Source organism: Megalops cyprinoides, chromosome 10 (assembly GCF_013368585.1).
Source record: "Megalops cyprinoides isolate fMegCyp1 chromosome 10, fMegCyp1.pri, whole genome shotgun sequence".
Lineage (NCBI taxonomy): Eukaryota > Metazoa > Chordata > Actinopteri > Elopiformes > Megalopidae > Megalops > Megalops cyprinoides.
The window spans coordinates 34222594-34244895 of NC_050592.1; the positions used below are offsets into that span (position 1 = coordinate 34222594).

General features: G+C 42.2%; 1 protein-coding gene across 7 annotated transcripts in view; it reads left to right on the forward strand.

The window, feature by feature from the left end:
• LOC118784638 (F-actin-uncapping protein LRRC16A-like) overlaps positions 1–22302 on the forward strand; it is a 114092-nt gene that overhangs the window by 86489 nt on the left and 5301 nt on the right. For 5 of the 7 annotated variants that reach the window (XM_036538973.1, XM_036538974.1, XM_036538975.1 and 2 more), the window contains 9 exons: positions 182–357; positions 945–1032; positions 2117–2245; positions 6726–6743; positions 11498–11564; positions 13082–13275; positions 16412–16521; positions 17359–17785; positions 22194–22242. In XM_036538973.1, the coding sequence (XP_036394866.1) occupies positions 182–357; positions 945–1032; positions 2117–2245; positions 6726–6743; positions 11498–11564; positions 13082–13275; positions 16412–16521; positions 17359–17785; positions 22194–22242 (1258 nt within the window). The remainder of the gene's footprint in view (positions 1–181; positions 358–944; positions 1033–2116; positions 2246–6725; positions 6744–11497; positions 11565–13081; positions 13276–16411; positions 16522–17358; positions 17786–22193; positions 22243–22302) is intronic. The other 2 variants (XM_036538976.1, XM_036538978.1) reach the window with 1 other exon arrangement.

Below are 22302 nucleotides of genomic sequence, written 5' to 3' on the forward strand. Positions count from 1 at the left end.
CATGTAAGTATACTTGTATATGAGGTTAAGAGGTTAAGTGTATGTGCTTTACAGTAACACATGTGTAAGAGTTTTGAGATTGTTTAAGACTCAGTGTGGGATGGGATTTGTTTGTGCTTCCTTTGTGCTGGTGCAGTGGGAAGACTGTTGGTAAGATGAGCATGCTTCTCCCCTCCCCCAGAGTCTCCTGGAATCCATGGTGGACACGGCGGAGGGCCTCTGCCCCCATGTGATGAAGAGGGCCAACTTGCGTTCGGACCTAATCAAGGCCAGCACGGGCAAGATGGTCATCCCCCGCAGCTTCGTCCAGGACACACTCCTGCAGCAGTCTGGCATCGACATTGTCAACAAAATCAGGTGACCACAGCTGTTCGGCACTGCAGTTGGTCCAGGCTCTTATGGGGTTGGGCTTCTATCATTTATTTTGCTTATGATTGCATATTGCTAATTTTTAAAGCTTTTATACAAATATATTGCTTTCAATACAAATATGTCATACTAACATTGCTCGTTTGGTCTAAAAAGGACAAAAAGTATTTACTGGTGTGCCAGTTTTCATTTTGTGTCAGGGGAATGTCGACTTGTGGCTGGATGTCATCAGGACTGTATCACGAGCATCCTTGTTTGTTTGAAGAATTGATTGTGGACGTTACTGCAGTAGAGCATACAGGGATCATTATGCTTCTACTGAAATGTTTTGTTTTTTCTCCGCTGGTTTTGAAGCTGTCCTAACAGCAGTAGGTTTAATGAGTTCAGTTTCAAGGTTTGTGGTTTATTTCAGTCACTGGTCTGGCACTACTGGTATAACATGTCATCTTGGGGACAGCAAGCTCTGGTTACGGCCCACTGGGTTCCTGGTCTGTCGAGCCTAGAGTCGGCAGGGACCTTGATCTCTGGCCTGTGAGTTAAAACCCAACTCTGTCCTCCTCTGTTCTGACGTGCAGCGAAGTGAAGCTTGGTCTGGCATCCTTTCTCTCTGACCGCATTGTGGATGAGATTCTGGAGGCGCTGTCAAGCTCTCAGCACGTGCTGGTGAGTACCAGCACACACACACACGCACGCACACACACACGTACACACGTACACACACTTGAAATCTCATCCGATTCATTATTTATCTGCTTATCTGCTTTTATATATACATACACATATTTATATATACATACATACGCATACTGTACATATGTACACAAGCCATTCTTAAAGAGTGCAAAAACATGGGAATAGAAACTCTGGGCGCAGGCTTGTTATAGCTTTTTTGAGACAAAACAAAGCCAAAAGTTGTACCAAGTTTGCCCTTTTCCTGTGCTGAGTTGGTGTGGCTGGAGTGTGGCTATTTGTCTTTGGGGTGTGGATTTAGGATACAGTAATATTTGAATGATCTAAAAAATTATGTTGGAGGCTTTTCAACAGATTCTCGAGATTCCACCATGGTAACACACACATAAAATAATTACAGTATAATGTATTTTATTTTCCCACAACTTTTAATGTTTTATGCACAATTACAGATAAAATGTATAATAGTACACATAGGGTTTCATATATAGCTCTATAGTATATAGCTATATAGTGAGAACACAGAAAATTTTTCCGTCATCAATGAATTATCTCTCCATGCCCGTGGGATTAGTCAGTCAGTTGTATCATTGTACCCTGGCAGTCACAACACTCACACTGTTACACTGTATTGATCCAGCTGCATACACAATCTCACCATTCAAGCGAGCCTGTAGTATCACATCAGACTGGCATGTCCCAAGTGATTGTCAGTTCTGCTTCACAATGTGGCTACAATGCCTACCAGGCCAGGGCACATTAAGCAGGGGTGTCTGGACAAGCACAATACGTACCCCTAGTGTCCTCAGCAGCTCTGACTGCACTCATGTGCAGTTGCACTCACTGTCAATCAAGTGCTACTTTACCAACGAAAAAGGGACCTTTCTGCTCAAGCTCTCATTCATCCAACACATCAGGTGCCTGAAATTAGTTTTGGAACTGTGGTGAATGGCTGGTACACAAATCAAGCCTGAAGGCATTTTCAAAAATCCATCTCACCTTCAAATCAGGGTCAGGTAATCCACCATGTCCTCTCTTCATACCTGCCACCCCCCAGGCGGAGCACCTGGCCAGAAAGGGGCGGCCCCTGCTGCAGCAGGAGTCCCTGGAGACGGAGGAAAGGGCGCCCAAGCGGGCTGTACTGGACCTGGAGGTGGAGCGGCTTGACGACCTGGAGACCTGCATGGTACGTTAGGCACCATTCCCAAAGGGAGAAGCTTTACCCTGACTGGGCCACACCCTCACGATCTGCTTTCCAGCCATGGCCAGTCGTGCAGAGGGAGTCTCAGATAACTTTGAGGGGACTGAGTGAAGGGAGGAGTTCATCGTGGGATGGATGGATACTCCTATTTTTTGTTCTCCACTGGCCCATGCAATCCATCTTTTTCTCTCTCCTATGCACCACAAAGTCTGTAACAAACCTTTAAATCCAAAGCCTTTCTGGGGTGTTCAGTGGAAGCGACTGGCATTGAGCTCAGCTCAAAGGATAATCAATTATTTGTACCGGACTTTGACATCTGGCAGCACTGGTTTTGCTTGGAAGCCATTGAGTTTTGGGTTCTCCATAACTACACATCATTAGTTTGCATTAGCAGCAGGTAAAGCCAAAATATTGCTACAGTATGGCCACCAAATCTCAGTATGGCACATCTGCCCTGCTTGTAATTCGATTTTGAATCATCTAAGCTTTTTGAAATGGGTGGAGAGTATAACTTGCCCTTTTACACTTTATCGACCAGAGTTCAGGTATTTTTCCCATGCATTTGAAACCTGGAGCAGCACCTGTATCAAGAATCAGACTTACTTGCATCTGAAAATATTTGATAAAATTATAGCCTGATTTATATACTTTTAAAAATTGTATAACTTTAATCATTCAGCTCAGTCTGCTACCTTTAAATCCCTCAGTGTTTAAGAGGGAATTGCATCTGAGTCCTATAGTTAATTCTGTGGCATACCAGTTATTTAACTGTAGGGTCTAAATCCCAGCATTTCTAATCTGGATAACTAGTGTTAACTGTAGGGTCTAAATCCCAGAGCTTCTGTTTTAGGATAACTAGGACTGACTGTAATCTATGAGCATCCCGAGTTATCTCTCTCCCACCTTTTAGAATCTTTCATTGACATCTGAGCAAGATACCTGCTGTCCGTGATTTCGCAGACTCCCACTGAATCCTTTCACTCTGTTGGCTATGGGAGTTATTTTAAGATCCTCATCCATGCATAATTTAACGTGGCGTGTCCTCAGGAGACCGTTAAACTCTGCTGGTAAGAGATTACAGATGGAAGTTGCTTTGATTATCTACATCATGCGGAAATGTGTTTTTAGTGTAAGTACCAGCAGATTACTCTGGAGTCTGGGTATTCTCTAAGTCGATAACAATTTGCGGGTCCTTAATTAGGCCAGCTTCACAAACAGAAATGAATCCCTAACGTTTATCACAGAGATTTCACAATGTTCAGTGCTTTCCTCGTGATGAGGATTTGATGTGGCAGATTATTGGTTGTGGCACATTTTCAGTTCCACTCGGCTTCACATCCAGGGTAGTTAAGATCAGCAGTATCATCAGTGAACATGTGTAAATGTATGTATTATTTAAATGCCCTGTTTTGGCTTTTGAATCCAGTCACCTCCATTTAGGTCATTTTTTTTATTTTATTATATGTCAAAATGCATTTTGTCATTCCTTCATTGTATTTTAATGGAAGGCTTTCTTTATTTATTATTTTATGTGAACGATGATCAATCTTTAGGTAGCTGCAAGCAGTTTGATGTCACTACAGCTGGGTGGGCCTCATTGAACGTTAGTGTAATGCTGAGGTAACGTTACTGTCCAGGCCTGCTTGCTAAGAGTTTGAGAGCTCTGTTACATTATATTGACTGTTCCTCAGGTCATGGGGTTACAGGGACAGACTGGGCATTAGGCCACAGTAGCTAGTAGCAAGCATGAGATACAGAGACCCTCCTTGCCAAGAATTTGCATATATAATCTGAATTACTTGCCAGGGTCAGCCCTGAACCAATCAGATACAATGGCGTGTTAGTAATGTCATAGTTGGGGTTGAGAGGTGTCATATTTCATTGCTTGGAAGTATAAAGCAGCAGAACATGCAGCAATGCTACAAGAAAGCCTTTGCTTGACCAAGCCATTAGTGCCAGTGTTTTGGAGAAGACAGACAGACATTTGGACAGAGGAGAAGAGAGCGTTTATGGTCCTGACTGAGAAAAACCTGGATTTGTGCAACATAATGGAAAAAGATGAATCCAAAAGTTCAGTGCTTTGGGAGAGATGGTTGGGATGTCTTGAAATTAGTGGTAATTATAGTTACCTTTGTTTACCCCCATAGAAATGGTAGGAAGCAACCAAGAATTGATTTAAACCATCACTCTCCTGGGTGGATAATTCCACACCTACGCATTTGATCAAATTGGGTATAGTACCCCTTATGCTATAACAAAACACAATGAATCGGGTATATCTAGCCCCATCCCATGTCCACTTCACTGCCTTCCAAATGCTCTTTAATGAACAGAGCTCTTCTGAAAGCTGTAGGTTGCCAATTATTGACAGTGAAAATCCTCTCTGTCTTGGCTCTAATATGATTAATGCTTCTCTCCCTCAACGCAGTGTACTGCAGTAGGGCTTACCAATGCACAACAGCACAGTGTAGGTGGTTCATACGAAGGGAGGAAGAAGTCTGACCATTTGTGCTGATGAAACGAACCCTCCTTTTCTTTAGTCTGGTTCATTTGTTAACACTGTTGTCTAGACTGCGTCAAACCGCATTCTAGCTGATTAGACTCAATATGTTAATTTCTTTTGGGAGTGTTTCACTGCCAGGCTTGTAGTTCCCTTACAAGTGTAACTGTCTGGGTCGCTTTGGTGCTGGAAGCAGGGGAGGGCCACTTAGGTGTCTGCTACCCTGCCTGCTCACCCTCAGTCAGGATCCGTGCAGGTTCAGCATTTGTGGGCAGGATCAAGTAAACTAGTGACTGCATTCTTTTCCACCCCTTGGCTCCTAAACTGCAAGACCAATCTAGCAGTTTCCAGAGTCCCCTTGTTTCAGAGTGGTTTTAGAGTGTGAGGTTTGCATGAAGGGGTTCTTGGGAGTGAGCCTAACGGAGGGGGAGGGAGCAGAGGGAGAATGAGGCGGGAGACTGCTCTGTTTGTGATTCTTAGCTCGCCTACCCTACAGGGGCCGATTGCTCACTGTCTTCCTGTCAACAGAAACTGAGTCAGCCTGTTATGTGATTGAGTCGGCTGCTAAAACTGGACACCAAAGCCTTGACTCACATCGAAGGGCTCTCTCTGGCAGATCAGCCTGAATTTGCTTATTGTGGCTTACTGACCACATGCAGTCAGTTGGATGTTGAAATTGATTGGAAGAGAATCTTCGAGTTAGTGTCAATATGCACCATTGAGGGAATGGCCCTTTACCAGAATAACATATACACACTATTAGTCAACAATTTGGGGCTCACTGTGATTTCAGGGCTCTCATTTTTGAGCCATGAAACCTCTGTAGTATACTTGTTTCTCGCTAGACGGCGTTTTAGAGTGGAAGCATTGCAGATGGATTGTGTATCACAGTAAATCTTCTGTGTTGTTTGTACAAAGTTTAAGTCTTTAGGCTCTCCCCTCTGTTCTGTTCTTGCTGTTGATTGATGGTTAAGGAGTCTTTGATGTGTGAAAAAGGGTGAATTTTGAGCTTGTTTTACACTTTCTGCTGGTCAGATCCACTTGCACAGTGTATTTACTGGTACATTTTGGCACCATTTTGCAATAAGTGACTGTTCTCAAATACATGTTATGTGTATGTTTTTTGCAGTAGCTTCAAGGTTTAAAGTTTACCAGATCTCTGATTTTAATCCCTTATGATAAAGTAATGCATGTTATTAAAAATGAAATCATAAATATACACTTCATATCTTAATTTTGTCACTTATGTATAATATATAAAAATCTTATGCATGTATTTATAAATGTGTATGTTATGGTAAATTCACACATTTATATATTTATGTATTAACGTGCTGCTGTATTTTCTAATATTTGTAGGTTATTTGCATTATGGATAAAAATGTATTGCCAGAATATATTTCTTAAATTTTGGATTTTATCTTCTCAGATATATTCCTTTCAGTTTTGTAATTTACTCTCTGTCACTCTGCAAGGGCTACTGTTTATTTGCATTTAAATTCGTACTACATTCAGCATCAGGGTGGCCAAGAATCTGAATGACTTTCACTTAAGCACATTACTACACTTTTGCTGGGGAGGCACCCCCCCTTTTGTATACAGCATTGCTTCATGCAGCGCCCGTGTCTCTGTCTCAGTCTGTGTCTCTGGACCATGCTGTGCTCCCATCGGCCGGCCTCTTTTCCAGTGTGTCACACAGTGACTCCTGTTCCGGAACATCTTCCTCCCTTTTGCTCTGGAACCGTTGAGTCTCAATGTGTTTTCTCTTCTCCTTCTTCCTCCTCTTCTGCTCTTCTGCCACCCTCTCTCTCTCTGTCTTTTTCACCCTATCTCCCTCTCTCTCTATTTCACTCTGTTTCTACCTCTCTCTCCTTCTCTCTCTCTTTCTCTATCTTACTCTCCCTTTCTCCCTCTCCCCTCCTCTCTCTCTCTGTATCTCTCTATTTCACCCTTTGCCTCATGGAGACTCTGTGCTGCACCAGCGTAAGTAAAGCACTCCTCTCTCTACTTCTGTCACTTCGCTTTGGCACAGAGCTCACCCACTGCTCAGACCCCTACCTCGATGTCACACTCTCAGAGTCAGTGGAGTTTTCCTCCTCAGCAGGGAAAGATAGACCTATGACCCCTCCACCCTCACCTTTTTTCTGGTGGGTGCCTGCCAGTCATTCAGTTGAATCTGACAGCTCTGTGAGAGACTTTGGCTGTGTCCCAAATCACACACTTGCATGCTGTGTAGTACACTTATTCTCGGCTATCTCATATGTTCACACCAGATAGTGTATGTAGTGTTGTATGCTTGAAAATACCTGGATGTCATAATAAAATTTCTGAATAAAGAAGTAGGCATCAGCTGCAAACTATCCAGGAAGTGTTTAACATTTCCTATCCCAAAATTGTAAAATAAAAGGGGTGGGGTGTTTGGCACAATTTAGAAAAGGGAAAAATGGCAGACAAATTGAGTGTATGTGGATAGTCAGTATACAAGCAGCTAGATAATGAACAACCATTTTTATTCGACCAATTGGTATTACACTAACATTGATCATTTCACGTGTGACTTAACATACCATTTGTATTTATTAAGAGTAAAATACCATATCTAGCTAACTAAACTTTACTGTAGCTAATGTCAGTTTGTTTATAATTTTGACAGAGAAGTATGTTCTCCAATTAATGCATACTGTGTACTTGTGTTCATATTGACGCATTCTAAAAGATTTAGTATACAGCATGTACAATGCAGCCTATTCGTAGTATGCTATTATGCAATTTGGGACACAGCCAAAGAACCTGGTGAGACTCTGTCTGGCCTCAGAAGTTGATTTGTTAAATGAGAGATCTTGCCATCTCTGCTTTGAAAGACAAGGTTTTTACTAACTTGGTGATACTCATATGTGGGGGTCTGAAGTTTGGACATTTTGCATCTGGAGGAGCATTTGCTGGCACACATGCTTTCTCGAGGAGCAAGCTACTGCTGACAGAATTTGATGCAATGCCTGCCTGCATCGAGTCCAAAGAGCATCCCAAAAACACCACATGTTCACTGTCAGTGTCACCATGTCCAGTCACATCTCAGAGCATACTGCATTTGTTTTGATTTGTGTTTTGGCGAATTGCATCGTGGAAATATATTTCATTTCAAAATTAATACAAATTTACATTTCAGATTTAATTCAAATTCAGATGAAAGACCCAAACCTTTTTCTGTAATGTTTTCATATCTATTAGTGAATTATTTTCATTCTTGTATTGGGGCTTCATAGTTCAGTACTTGAGTAGTAACTAAGTAATTGAGTAGTAAGTAATTAGGTCTCATGACATAAGGACCCCATGTCATACAAATTTCACTCCTCAGTTATTCCATTCTCACAAAAAGTTTATTTCATTCTGCACAAGTTCAGCGAGCTGTTGGGTAGCACACCCAGGGAAGGCCCTTCTAATCTTAAATGTCATTGCTACAATATATGAAACACATAACATATATGTATATGATAGTGATATATGATATGAAGTTTTACTGCTTGTGCCATGTGTTTTTCAAATCCGTTTTTCTAATCTTCGTCCAGACTGCATTGCTCTGACAGGGGTGAAGATGAGGTTGTGTTGTGAGGTTTTGGTTAGTGTTTCTCCATGCAGTGCGTCAGATGGTTGGAGGGTAAAAACAGTGTTGTGTGGATTATGGGAACAGAAAATGGAGTATGTAAGAAGGGGAAGGAAAAATGGGGGTATATTTATGAACAGCGGGTACAAATGACAGGCAGGTTTGGCTTTCAGTCACCTACACTTCATTCAGCAGCCGTGTGCCAGAGAGACCCAGGTGGCTACAGTGAACTGGGCCAAACCAAGCCAGAGGGGGTAACCCAAAAAAAAAAGATTCTCTTCTGGAAGCCAAGCAACCACTTGTTATAAATAACATCTACCCTGGAACTACCATTTCTCAAAAATGTCAAGATTCATGTCATACTTAAGTGGTGATCATCACCAAGGCGCAGCTTTTCTAAGACATGGAGAGCACTTTCAGAGATCCATGTAACAGAATTTGCACTTCAACCAGTAGGGCTATTTCATGACATTTTCAGAATCTGATGTCTCTTAGCTGTATCTGAAGTAAATTGTTTTAAGTGATCCTAAAAAATCTGGCTAAATTAGAACTTTCCATGATTAGGCTGTGGTCATGTCAGTGTTTGGATTTCTCCAGTAGCCAGGATGGTGATTAGTGTGAATATGTGGTGTCTTCAGCTGTTTAACTCACCAGGAAGAAGTCACACCCAACAGAATGGCTTTGTCTGTAAGTGTGCGTCTGTCTGTCTGTCTGTCTGTCTGTCTGTCTGTCTGTGTGCATGTGTGTGGGTGTGATGATGTATACAGTGGCATGCAAAGGTTTGGGAAGTTAAAGATGACACATTTCTTTAAAATTTTAAGCAAGATTACTTTTTTTATTTCCATCTTTCACAGTTTCAAAATAACAAAAAAGGAAAAGGGCCCAAAGCAAAAGTTTGGGCACCCTGCATGGTCAGTACTTAATAACACCCCCTTTGGCAAGTATCACAGCTTGTAAACGTTTTTTGTATCCAGGTAAGAGTCTTTCAATTCTTGTTTGGGGGATTTTTGCCCATTCTTCCTTGCAAAAGGCTTCTAGGTCTGTGAGATTCTTGGGCTGTCTTGCATGCAGTGCTCTTTTGAGGTCCATCCACAGATTTTCGATGATATAGGTCGGGGGACTGTGAGGACCATGGCAAAAACTTAAGCTTGTGCCTCTTGAGGTAGTCCATTGTGGATTTTGAGGTGTGTTTAGGGTCATTATTCTGTTGTAGAAGCCATCCTTGTTTCATCTTCAGCTTTTTTTACATATGGTGTGATGTCTGCTTCCAGAATTTGCTGGTATTTAATTGAATCCATTCTTCCCTCTGCCAGTGAAATGTTCCCTCTGACACTGGCTGCAACACAAGCCCAAAGCATGATCGATCCACCCCTGTGCTTAACAGTTGGAGAGGTGAAATTCTGCGCCCTTTTTTCTCCAAACATACCTTTGCTCATTGTGGCCAAAAAGTTCTATTTTAACTTCATCAGTCCACAGGACTTGTTTCCAAAATGCATCAGGCTTGTTTAAGTATTCCTTTGCAATCTTCTGACACTGATTTTTTTGGTAAGGACGCAGGAAAGGCTTTCTTCTGATGACTCTTCCGTGAAGGTCATATTTGTGCAGGTGTCGCTGCACAGTAGAACAGTGCACCACCACTCCAGAGTCTGCTAAATCTTCCTGAAGGTCTTTTACAGTCAAACAAGGGTTTTGATTTGCCTTTCTAGCAATCCTACAAGCACTTCCAGACCTCAGCTTGACCTCCACCGTTCCTGCTAACTGCCATTTCTTAATTGCATTACGAACTGAGGCTACCTGAAAACGCTTTGCTATCTTCTTATAGCCTTCTCCTGCTTTGTGGGCATCAGTTATTTTAATTTTCAGAGTGCTAGGCAGCTGCTTAGAGGAGCCCATGGCTGCTGATTGTTGGGACAAGGTTTGAGGAGTCAGAGCAGGGCCAGCTAAAGGCATAGGCCATATAGGTGGTCGCCTAGAGCTCCACCTTCTGGTGGGTGCTGGTCACCCTCAAAGGAAAAATAAAAAAAATAAAATAAATAAAAATTCGCCGGTGGGCAACCTTCCTCATTTTCTGCCTTGAGGTGACAAATGAACAAATAAAGAAAGAAAGAAATACACTTTGCACCCCTGTTCCTCACAATTTTTCATCTGCCCTGGCCTGCATTTGCACTGTGCACACTGAAAGCGGGAGATGAGTTACCATTTGATGCGTATCACAGACAGCCCAAGGCCGGGACATAAGAACTGCCAGAGACTGCTGGATTGACTGACTGATGGACAGATGTCAAGAGGCAGATATCTATTATCACATTTTATTTCATAATGAAAAGGTCCAAGCCTACAGGTGTGCAAGGAAGAAAATGAATAAAAATAGAAAAAAGAATAAAAATATATATTTTTGTCTTGAAACCATTGTGGTGGCTGATGTTTGTTGTCCATATTTTTACTATAGAATGAGTGGGTGGTGATGAGGCAGTACTGGTGGGGTAATGTGGTGGTGGTGGTGGTGTGTGTGTGTGTGTGTGGGTGTGTGGGGGGGCACCAAATCCTAATCTCGCCTAGGGCACCAAAATGGCTAGAGCCGGCCCTGAGTCAGAGTATTTATAAAGCTTTGAAATTTGCATCACTTGGCCTTTCCTAACGATGACTGTGAACAAGCCTTAGCCCTAAGAAGCAAGTTAAGGTCTGAGACCTTAGTAAAATTTATCTGAGAGCTCAAATCTCTTTGGGTGCCCAACTTTTGCATGGTGCTTCTTTCCTTTCTCACTCTAAAATTGTACAAAACAAAAATAATACACTAATCTTGCTTAAAATGTTGAAAAGAATGTTATGCCTTTTGGAGATCAGTTCATCTTCTACTCACTTAATTATTCACAATAACAGAAATTTTGACCAGAGGTGCCCAAACTTTTGCATGCCACTGTATGTACGTGTCTGTGTGAGTGTGTGGGTGTCTATGTGTGTGTCTGTGTGTGTCTGCGTATATGTGGTTATGTGCGTGTGCGTGCGTGTCTGTGTGCATAGTCTCCCCCTGCACCCTGACAGCAGTCCGGTGTGTTAGTAATGGTGATGATGTCACTGTGGGTTTCTTCATGGAGGCCGTGTGTGAGCTCTGCTGATGTGTCTGTTTGTGCTGCAGATGACGCCCAAGTCCAAGAGGAAGAGCATTCACAGCAGAATGCTGCGGCCTGTGTCCCGAGCCTTCGGTGAGTCTGAGCGACACGCACGCGCGCGCACACACACACACACACACACACACACACACACACACACACACACACACACACACACACACACACACACACACACACACACACAGTCTTTAAAAGCTCACACCTGAGCCCAGTCTTTGAAAGCTGGCCCTCCAGAAGCACCCCAAGCAGCAGACTGACAGACTGCTGTATCTCACAGTGCTGTGACTGCGTGCTTAATGTGAAGGGCAGCGATGTAATGCCTTCACTCACCAGCTGTGAAGGAGATCATTTCAAATAATGTTATTTCATCAATTTGTTTAGAATTAAATCAACCAAATTTACTACACTGACTCCAGTACATCAGAAATTGTACCTTTACGTATTACATTACATTACATTACATTACATTATTGGCATTTAGCCAGATGATCTTACGCAGAGCGACTTACATCAATCACAGGTTTTTACAATGTTATCCATTTATACAGCTGGATATTTACTGAGGCAACTGCAGGTTAAGTACCTTGCCCAAGGGTATAGCAGCATTGCCCCGGTGGGGAATCGAACCGGCAACCTTTCGGTTATGAGTCCTGATCTTATGTATTATCATGTATATGCTGCATCCCTTACTCTTATAGAAAGCTAAACATAAGCAATAAATATAAGCAATAAATATAATAAATAAGCAGTAAATATCCAGCTGTATAAATGGATAACATTGTAAAGAACTGTAACGTATGTAAGTCGCTTTGGATAAAAGCGTCTGCTAAATGAATAAATGTAAATGTAAATAAGCAGCTACCAGACACATCATTAACAGGTGGCACAGATTGCTTACAAATGACACATCCAACACAGCCAACTAACTGCTACACTAATCACTGCATTAGTATTAGGTACACTGTTGACATGATATATCCTGTAGAAGATATATTTTGTGCACGATTGAACCCTGACTGTCAATAATTTTTCCTTCTGAGGGAGTGATTTTTTTTCACCCGTAGAACTGTTACGTTGCAAGACCTCACATGGAAACGCTTCATAACAGGCCTGTCACAGTCCAGCATCCGGCATGGCTTCCTTTGTGCTTTAGCTGGTCGTTGTGTTTAGAGGAAGGTTATGGATAATGAAATGCCTTGAGCTGTAATTTTGTAATTACACGGTGTCAGCAGCGCATGTTGCAGAACAATAATGGCCCCTGTGCTCGGCAGAAGAGGACCTGTCATGCACCATCAAAGGAAGAAAAGGGAAGCCTCACCCGCCTGTCAAAGCAAGGCAGCATCTGGCATTAACTGAAATGAATTATGCCAGTTTATTTTTAGAAAAAAGTCTTTATTTCTTCCTTTTGTGATCAGTTGTTTTTATTGACAATTGAATACATTACATTACAGTATATGTTATGCACTTTACTGATGTTGTGATAGGTCAAGCGAAGTGTCATTAGTAATTAAGACATGAGTCTCGATTTGTGATTGGAGGCAGGATACTGCTGTCACACCTCTGATTGATTGTGGCTGTTTGTCCGTCAGAAATGGAATTTGACCTGGACAAGGCTCTGGAGGATGTGCCCATCCATGTGGAGGACACGCCCACTCCTCCCAGGCTGGAGAAGAAGAGCTCCGGGGGGATGGGCGAGCTGCCATCGGAGGAGGGGAAGAAGCTGCAGCACTACACCAAGCTGAGGCCCAAGAGGAACAAGAAGATGCACTCCAGCAAGGTCTCGGTGAGCCCCGTCCCCCACCTGCCACTGCCTCTCTCTCTCTTCTGTAAGAACTAGTGCTGCCCTCTGGCATTGCCCCAGGGCATAGGGGCCCCCACTAGACTGTAAAAAAAATTTACTATTACAGTAATTTTCTGTAATTATGCAAAATTATTCTTAAAACATATGTTCAGTTATCAGTCTTTTTGTCCTCCCAAATTTCCAAAATCCAAAATTGTACTGGGAAGAGGACACAAGGGCAGGCCCTATCGTGCTTTGTTGCTAGGGAAAGGCAAATCAACTGAAATCATTCGCACCCTGTCATGTCTATGACTCAGTTGCTCAGCCATGATAGGGCTAGCCACTCACAAATGCTCATTGGCTAGACATCGTCATTGTTGAAACAAAGCAAGAAGTAAATGGTAATGGACTCTGTTGCTAAGCCCTGCCCTCTTACCTACTGTTTCTAAGTCAGACAAGCCATCATAACCCATTCATACAACAGAGAGAGCATAAAGAGAATAAACTTTTTAATTTTTATAGTAATTTTTTAATAGTAATTTCCCTAAGCAAGCTTCATCAGAAAATATCAATTAGCTTTTGGTAAAACATCTGTTTAATTCATCTACTTGTCACCAAAAAAAAAAAGGGGGGGGGGGGGGGGGCTACATCCACAACATGAAACTATCTTTGAGGTGACTGTTATGCTGGCTGCCAGGCTACATCTGTTGAAGTCAGTAGTAGTTCAAATTAATACTAGGACATTTATTGTGAATTTGATATTTGATTATAAGAAAAGGCTAACATTAAGTGGTATCAAAATAGTAAGTAGTTAGCTAGAAACCTACTTACTTTTACTATTACCAAATTGTTTTACATGATTGCAGATAAATACAAACGCAAGTAAAGTATTGCTGATAACAGTGCTTAACTTACATTGGAGCAAATGTCGATGTCTTTCATTAACTTTGCTGGTTTAAGGCCAGCAGAAGCATAAGGCGAAGCTGACCACTTAACTAATGATGGCTGTCTTAGCTAATGTTAGCTTGCTATTAATTCAACATTTAAATCCAATCTTGGTTATGAAGCTAGCTGGGTAGTTGCTTAACATTGTTGGTAATGGGGGATATGTTTCACCACAATGATAGCTGGCTGGCCATCTGCTTTAGAGGGTCTTACTTCTTTTTCATAATGGGTTGACACAGTGTTGCCTTGTTTTTACTTGCCTGATGGCAAAATTATGACCAAATCATCATTGCTGCTTGCAGACTTCATCTTTCCTGACAGTTTACAAGAGGAAAAATTGCACCAGGACATCAGGTTTTGGATACAGATATTTTCAGACAATGAATTTGCATCAGACTTGTTGCACAAAGGTGCGATTGTGTTCTACAGCAAAGCTTAATCCAAACCATACATTAGTCCAGGTTAGCTTTGAGTTTTTGAAGTACATGAAAAAGTCAGACTTGGCAGTAAGATGGCACAGCTCCCAGCTCTGACAGATAGCCATCCTTTCAGCTCCAAGACAGGCCACCAGCCACCTAGTTACTTGCATAAGGCCACATTGTAAATATACCGTCCCAACTGTCTAGCATATAAACTGTATTTGTCAGTGATGCTTGTTGGTAGCAGCTTAGGAACTGGTTTAGATAGTAGGGTTGCCAACCGTCCCGTAAAATACGGAATCATCCCATAATTGGAAACTAAAAGACGTGTTCCATATTGAACTGATACGGGATGCGTTTTATTCCGTAATTTTGAGAATCACTTCAGTGTAAATCCATGGTAGAGAAATATTACAGGTTAGACTATTAAGGCGATTTGTATGAGATAGAAGGAAACCCTGCTGCTCTCCCTCAGCTTGTCTGTCATATTATGTTGCACTATCCAAACAGATAATGCGCTTAAGCGCTGTCAGCGTTGCTACGATACACCTGACAGCGCTGATTGAAATTCTTTCATAATACCAGGTCTGTTTTATTCAAAAGTAGGGCTGGGCGATAAAACGATAACAGTAATTATCACAATATAATTTTCCTCGATAGAAATATAACAAATGTTCGATTTAATTACTTTCCATGCTTAGATAGCATTAACAGAAATGAATCACAATGCCAATCATGTCGCAGGAATAGAGGTATGCATTGCTCAAGTTAGGTTGCACGGTGAGAGGTATAAATTCAGGCCAGCACGCAGTACTGTTTACAGACACAGTGGCTGACAGGCTTGTAGTTGGAGCGGGATAAGCAAAATAAGCGAAATGAGTGACACCGAAGAAAAAGCAGTGCCCATGACCAGCTCGAAGGATGAAGACATCGTCGACAAGAAAGATCACTCAACTTCAGTAGTCTGGAGATATTTTGGCTATTTACAATCCAACAAAAAATCTGAGCAGCGTGCGCTGCAAACTGTGCTGAAGACACGTGCCATCAAAGACAGGCAACACCACAAACCTGTTTCATCATTTGAAACAATAATGACCCATTAGAACGCACAGAAAGGGATTCAATAAGCTTATCAGAGTCCATCAAATGTAGTTTTTATATATATTGTTTTTCTTAAAAAACAGTTGTTTTATTCTAAAGAATAAGAAAATAATATATGTTAAACTGTTGTTTTGCACAGCCCAAATAAAATTCTTGAATTATAATCTGTTACAAAAATACAAAAATATGCTCAAAAATACAAAACTGATGAAATTCAGGTTTGTGTTTTTGCTTGTCTTAATACATGGGCCTGTAGATACATGTCTGGTAAATCGTTGAAGCCATTGCAGTTTCCTTGATGTGATTATGTATGGTGTGGATAGGACTTCTCACAACCAAGTATGTGGGCATTTTTATGTTATATCTTTAGATACAGTAAGTCTACAACTGAAGGGTAATGCAGGTGTAAGATCCGTTATATTTGTTATAGGTCCACAGTAGTCGGAGCTCCTCAGTCCAACGCCCCCCCTTCCTTATTTTCAATTCAGGAAGTTGGCAACCCTATTAGATAGGTCTGTGGGAGGGGCCCTGAAAAATTGTGCAATGCCAGTGGTGCTGTTGTGCTGCTCAGTTTGTCATGCTACAGCTGTGACAGCACTGTGACAAATTGATTTTGACTGGTTCATTGATTGATTGGTTGATTGGTTGACTGACTGATTAAATATGCATTCCAGCACATAAGCAGCACTCCCCCACAGGAAGGGGAGCAGAATGGCCTCATGGGAAGGGTTGATGAGGGAGTAGATGAATTCTTCTCCAAGAAAGTGACCAAGCTGGAGACCAAGTAAGTGTGTCCTCTGGCCATCATTTTGCCAGTTTTCCCTTGGCTTTCATATTACGTGATGGAATGTACTTGATGGAGTACTTGATGGAAGGACTGTTAATGATTAAGTGAGACTCTCTTTAAACCTGAAACACTCATTTATTTATGGCTATTCTGGACATTTACAGCCAAGTACAGCCAAGGGAAATTCCGGAACCACTTTTGTGCATAAACTCTCATATTCAGCTTGAATGTAAACTGGGAACATGTATTTTCCTGTGCTGATGCATGTTAACTTTTTAGTGCAGTCAGAAAAAGTCTTCATTAATATGTAGTTATAATTTATATTATCCACAAATAAGCCAAGATATGTATTTCAGAGTACAACAGTGTTGCCCTGTTTATACTGAAGGGATATGCCTTATATGGTGCCAGTATAATGTGTGTTTCTGACACAATTCAACCTCAGGGATTTTTGAGTCTTGCTGCCAATGTTACATTAAAAATGTTTTTGTAATAAACCAAAACAATTGGAATTGGATAAGCAGCATTCTAATCTTTTCATATTTGGAACTTACTGTGATCTTGGGCATTGATTCACATTGGCAGCACCATAATTCGAAGTGAAATTCAACAAAAGAACTCAGAGCAAGTCACAGAGTGCTTAGAGAGGGTTCCACTGATGAAGTCATTCACTCCACAGTATATGAGTTAAGACCTGAGTTGAGTTGGTTAGCCCTTTCAGTCAATGTAGTATCCAGTTTCTCTGTGGTCTCAGGCACTGCAGGGTTGTTTGTGTCAGCTGTTATGAGGGGTGTAGAGGTGAGGCCTTCTGTGCATCGCTCCTTTCTTTCCTAGACGGTCCTCCTTGAAGAGCTCCGATTCCCAGGATGGGGAGAAGAAGCGTGACTCCCGGAAGGGTGGCTTTCTCAACCTCATCAAGTCCCGCTCCTCTAAATCTGACAAGAACCAGGCTGCTGCCACCCCTGCTGTCGCCCCAGTGCCTGTCACTGTGGGGACTGAGGAGCCCTCCTCACCCAAGGTTAGGAGTCCCGCCCCTGACCCAGCCAAAAACAAAGAGACTAGGGTCCCGCCGGCAGACTACAGCAGCAGCTCGGACCGCTCAGAAGAACTGAAGACCCCTGACTCCATGGACGAGAATTCAGAGGGAGATGGCAGGGGCAGCCCCCAGGGGGGACGTCGCTATGGTGTCCAGGTGATGGGCAGCGGCCTTCTAGCAGAGATGAAGGCCAAGCAGGAGAAGAGGGCAGCTGGTGCCCAGAAGGTCAGTACTACCCAGTAACCAACCGACCAATCAGTACCCACACACTAATGGGCAGCCTAGTCAGTACCCACCAATCAACTGACCAACCATTCAGTACCCAACCACCAATTGACCAATCAGTCATTACCCACCCTCCAACCAACCAACCAACCAACCAACCAATCAGAATCCACTCACAAATCAACCAGTCTGAACCCACCCATATATGCATGTATATTCCAAGCATAGCCCGTGTCTTCTTTTGGATCCTACTGTCTGTGGAAATATGACTTATCTGTGCGGGTTTCCGCCAGACAGTGGGAGAGAGGAAGATTGCAGTCAGTGGATTTTTATTGCTCAGAGTGAAAGCACAATAATTGTGTGAAAAACACAGGGTCTGGGCGAGCAGCCAACCATCGTCCAAATCCAAAATGTTATGAGCAGAGAGAATCTACGTTGTTTCACACAATCCCCCGGGAAGTGAAATGTCAGAGGAAGAGAGCTGTCTAGGGCTGAAACCTGTCATGCCTCCAGACCACACAAACGCGGCAGTGCAGCCAAACCGTGGGCCATTACGGCAGCTGGAACTCAAAGGGCGTTGTGCTGCTTCAAAGCAGAGCCAATTATGTGTTTCCTAATGCACACACAATCATGTGACCTCTTCAGCCTCGTAATAAACAGCAAAGAGTTGTATGTGGAGCTGCTTTCAGGCTTTGGCGGGACTAGAGGTGGGTCAGGTCCCGCATCAGATGGATCTGTGTGGAAGTGTCGCCCTCTAGTGTCCATTTTTGATACATGACTAGCTCATTCTGGCACAGAGGAGGATCACCTGAAATCCTCCAAGTTTATGTGATGGTTGCTGACAGGACATAATTGTCAGCTTTGTGAAGTGTGGTTAAGCGCTGATCTGTTGGGGGTTAAAATACTGATCAAACTCTCCTTTGTTTGGCTTGTTTCAAACTGCATCCATTTCCAGCTCTGTTCCATGGATGTTCCAGTGCTCAGCTCCACCTGGGTTCTCACAATATCTTAACAGCATCTTTGTAAATTAGCATATGCTGTCATTCACCTGAGTCTCTACGGAGTTTTGTTAGTTTTGTGAATAATGAGTAAACTAAAAACTACAGAGAAATTCCAGTTTCAAGGTTTTCTCAAAGTCGAATGTATCATTTTCAAATTGTAATGAGAATGTTTTTTCATAAGTTGTGGTAAATGTGTTCATTTTTCATTGTGGAAGTAGGAGTCTCAGTCAAGAAGATCAGGAACAGAGCTGGTTTTGAGGAGAGCTCCTTCCTCTGCTGACACACAGTCAGAAGACAATAGCACAGGAGCTCCCTTGACTATTTGCCTGTAAACCTTTATACTTTTTACTGAAGAGCTCCCCCTGCCCCCTTCAAGCTGCAGTGGGTCTTATTCTGTTTTTTTGCTCACCCTTTATCTTTTAAGCTCTGTTTGAGGGTGGTGTCCTGGTTGCTTTTGTCTTTATTCACACCATCTCAAAGCCTGACTATGTGCTTGTTTTCCCTGTGGCCTCTTGCATATTTTTGGTTGTTGACATATTTGATAAAACAAAATCCACAAACTCAATGTTCTGCCAAGGGACTGTTAGGCTGGTGGGTTATTATCTGTCACACTTAGCAGTGGGGTGCAGATTCCCTACAGTCAGTGAAACCCACAGTCCAGACTTCAGATTCTGACAGCAAACCGCTCTGCGTCTGTTTGGCTCCAGTGAAAGGAATAGACTTGTAGCAGCTACAGTATTGATCGGAGAAGTATTGGGTCAGCCAGGGGGTCACAGACACCATTGACTTTCCCTCCTCACTGTGGAATGTGGCAGGTTTCTGCAAGGGCTTATTGTGTGTGTTTGTGCATGTGTGTGAGGGGCTTGTGTTTGTGTGCTTATGGGTGTAAGAAAGTTGCACTGTTTGCCAAGACAGACCTCATCTGAAGGGGTTTCACTACCCAAAATGATGCCGGCCATCTGTTGGGCACACGAGCCAGGGCAGGAGCCAGGCGCCATGGCTCGGGCAGTACATGCCAGGCTGTTCACTGAGGAGGTGTATGGCCGAAAATCGATGATGTTGGTGAAGTAGGTAGCAATGGAGCACATGCTAAGCTGTAGGCTAGCAGGCATCTTTAGAGGCTACTCCCAGTTTGTGTTCACATCAGACTGTCTCCCTGTCCAGACAGAGATTGTGTTCCCAAGAGTCCTTTTGTAGGCTTATTTATCATATGAAATATATTGTCTCCAGTTTTTGCATTAAACATGCACAAACATATAGAGGTAGTTCTCTTGTACGTTAAGTTGTGTTTCCGTCCAAAACCCACAGTTACTTGAAGTCTTTGAAGTCCTTTAGCTTAAGGTCCAACATTTTTTTTCTTCAGGAAACCATTTCCACAGCAAATCTAACCATGGTGCAGCTCATCTTGACACATCTAAAAATGTTACATAAACCTTACAGGCACATTTCCCCTGCTTCTCTTGTTCATGCTGCATTTCATGCCATAAATTTCCATTCTGTGTCTCTCCAATCCCCCAATGGTTTCTCCTTCCCATGATGTACATACAACAACTGTTCAAACCCAAGCTATATTAAATACAGATTTTGTATTTACATTAAATTTCACGTTTGCTGTGTATAATGTTTTTTCCAAATTCTATCTGATATTTTGATATTATCTCATGCAGTGTAAGATGGGCTGTGTAGTGTAATCTGCAAAATGACATACATGTTAATAATTATCATCATCAGAATGACAATGACAGTACTACTGTTACTACAACCAATATTAATGATGATTATTATAATAATCTCTGACAATAATATTGTCTCTGTTACCTTGTAAGTGTAGCCTGTTCTGCAGTCAGATACTGCTCATCAAATACTGCTAATGAGCTGCTGAAATGTGATGGGAGTGTGATGGATTTGATAATACTCTCAGAGGCACACACAGACACGTCAAACAAGGCAGTTAAGTCATATTTGCGGTCACTAGCATCTCCCTGTGTTCCTGTCGCTACCCATACTTTCTGTCGTCAGATAATATCTGCTGTGGGTTAGGCCTTAATCAGCTTGGTGATGTGTGCTGTGGTGGAGAGTTTCCTCTATCAGTCTGACCACAGGGTTTAAATATGCATGAAGGAGGTGTGGTGTCTTTTTCCACATGTTTTGACACTATTTGTGGTCTGTATGCGGTGTGATCACACAGAATGGATTCCTTTTTCAGTTTTGCATTTGGCACAAGAAACATTTTGCTGGAAAGCGCACATCTACATTGGACCTATGAATTTTACCTGAGAGATACAGAATTTTCAACAGCTAGCCAATGGCACTGTTGAAAGGTCAAGCGGACAGGCACCAAATTCTTTCTAAAGCTATTCAAAAAATAAATAATAAATAATAATAGCAGCATCACTTCCCGAGCCCTCAAACATGATAAGGAACTAATCATCGCTAAGTAACGGAGAAGGGATGGAAACAGCGGCCATTAGCAATAACGCACTCCATTGGCTGTGGCAGTGCTGTAATTTTATTATCAGTCACCAGGGAGCAGGCCTCTCAGCTCTGCTGCGTCTGACACTCCCTTATTGTTAGCACATGATGTTGCTGATGAGGTGTGTAGCACTGATGTTCTTGGTGCACAGTTGTTCTTTCCTACTGCTATGGTAGGGTTGAAGACTATCTTTTTTATGTGATCCTTTTTTCCCCATCTGCTGTTGCAGTGAAATCTCACTCAACAGATGGCTCCCATAGCGCTAGTTGCAGAGATATATAAACAATATGCTTAATGCCCTTATATTGGGAGGAGAGAGAATGTAGTACCAATGAGGATTTTATTGGTGTTGTTGTCATTATTGTGATTTAGGAGATCTGCGTATCTAGTATGATTCATGATGTATGAGATAATAAGGAGGGAGCAGCTTAGCTTTAAAAATAGAATAAATTTATAATTAATATACAGAGGTTAATATGACTCCAGTTGAAGATGAGATGATGAACAATTTCTACAGAGGAAAAATCAAGAGTTATTAGAGGGGGACAAATAATGGTTATTAGAAATTTATATTTACTTGGGCAGCATGAAAAGCTACTGAATTAATGCAGGCCTAATTACTTTTGTGACATTGAGGACAAAACGTTTCTGTGATGAAATTGATAGGATATTTTCTGAAGATTGAGGTTGTGAGAATGATTGACACTGCATTTTCAGACGGTGGAGATTATAAAGTAAATGATTGACAGCTGTGTTTTCAGAAGACTGAGATTATAAGGTTGATGATTGACAGCTATATATTACAGATGCACTTGGATGTTAGTGTGGTCAGCGGTCGACAGCAGCCTGTTTAGACTGTGTCAGGCAGTGACTGATCACACTGCTTTGATTGATGTAGGTCAGTGATTGACCGCAGTCTTTTGGCCTCTTGCAGACACAGGACTCCTCATCCAGTCCAGACAGGCCAGATGGAGGTGGGCCAGGTGAGTGGATATTACGATAAGTAAAAAAAGTTTTAAAAAGTAAACTCCACACTCGTATGT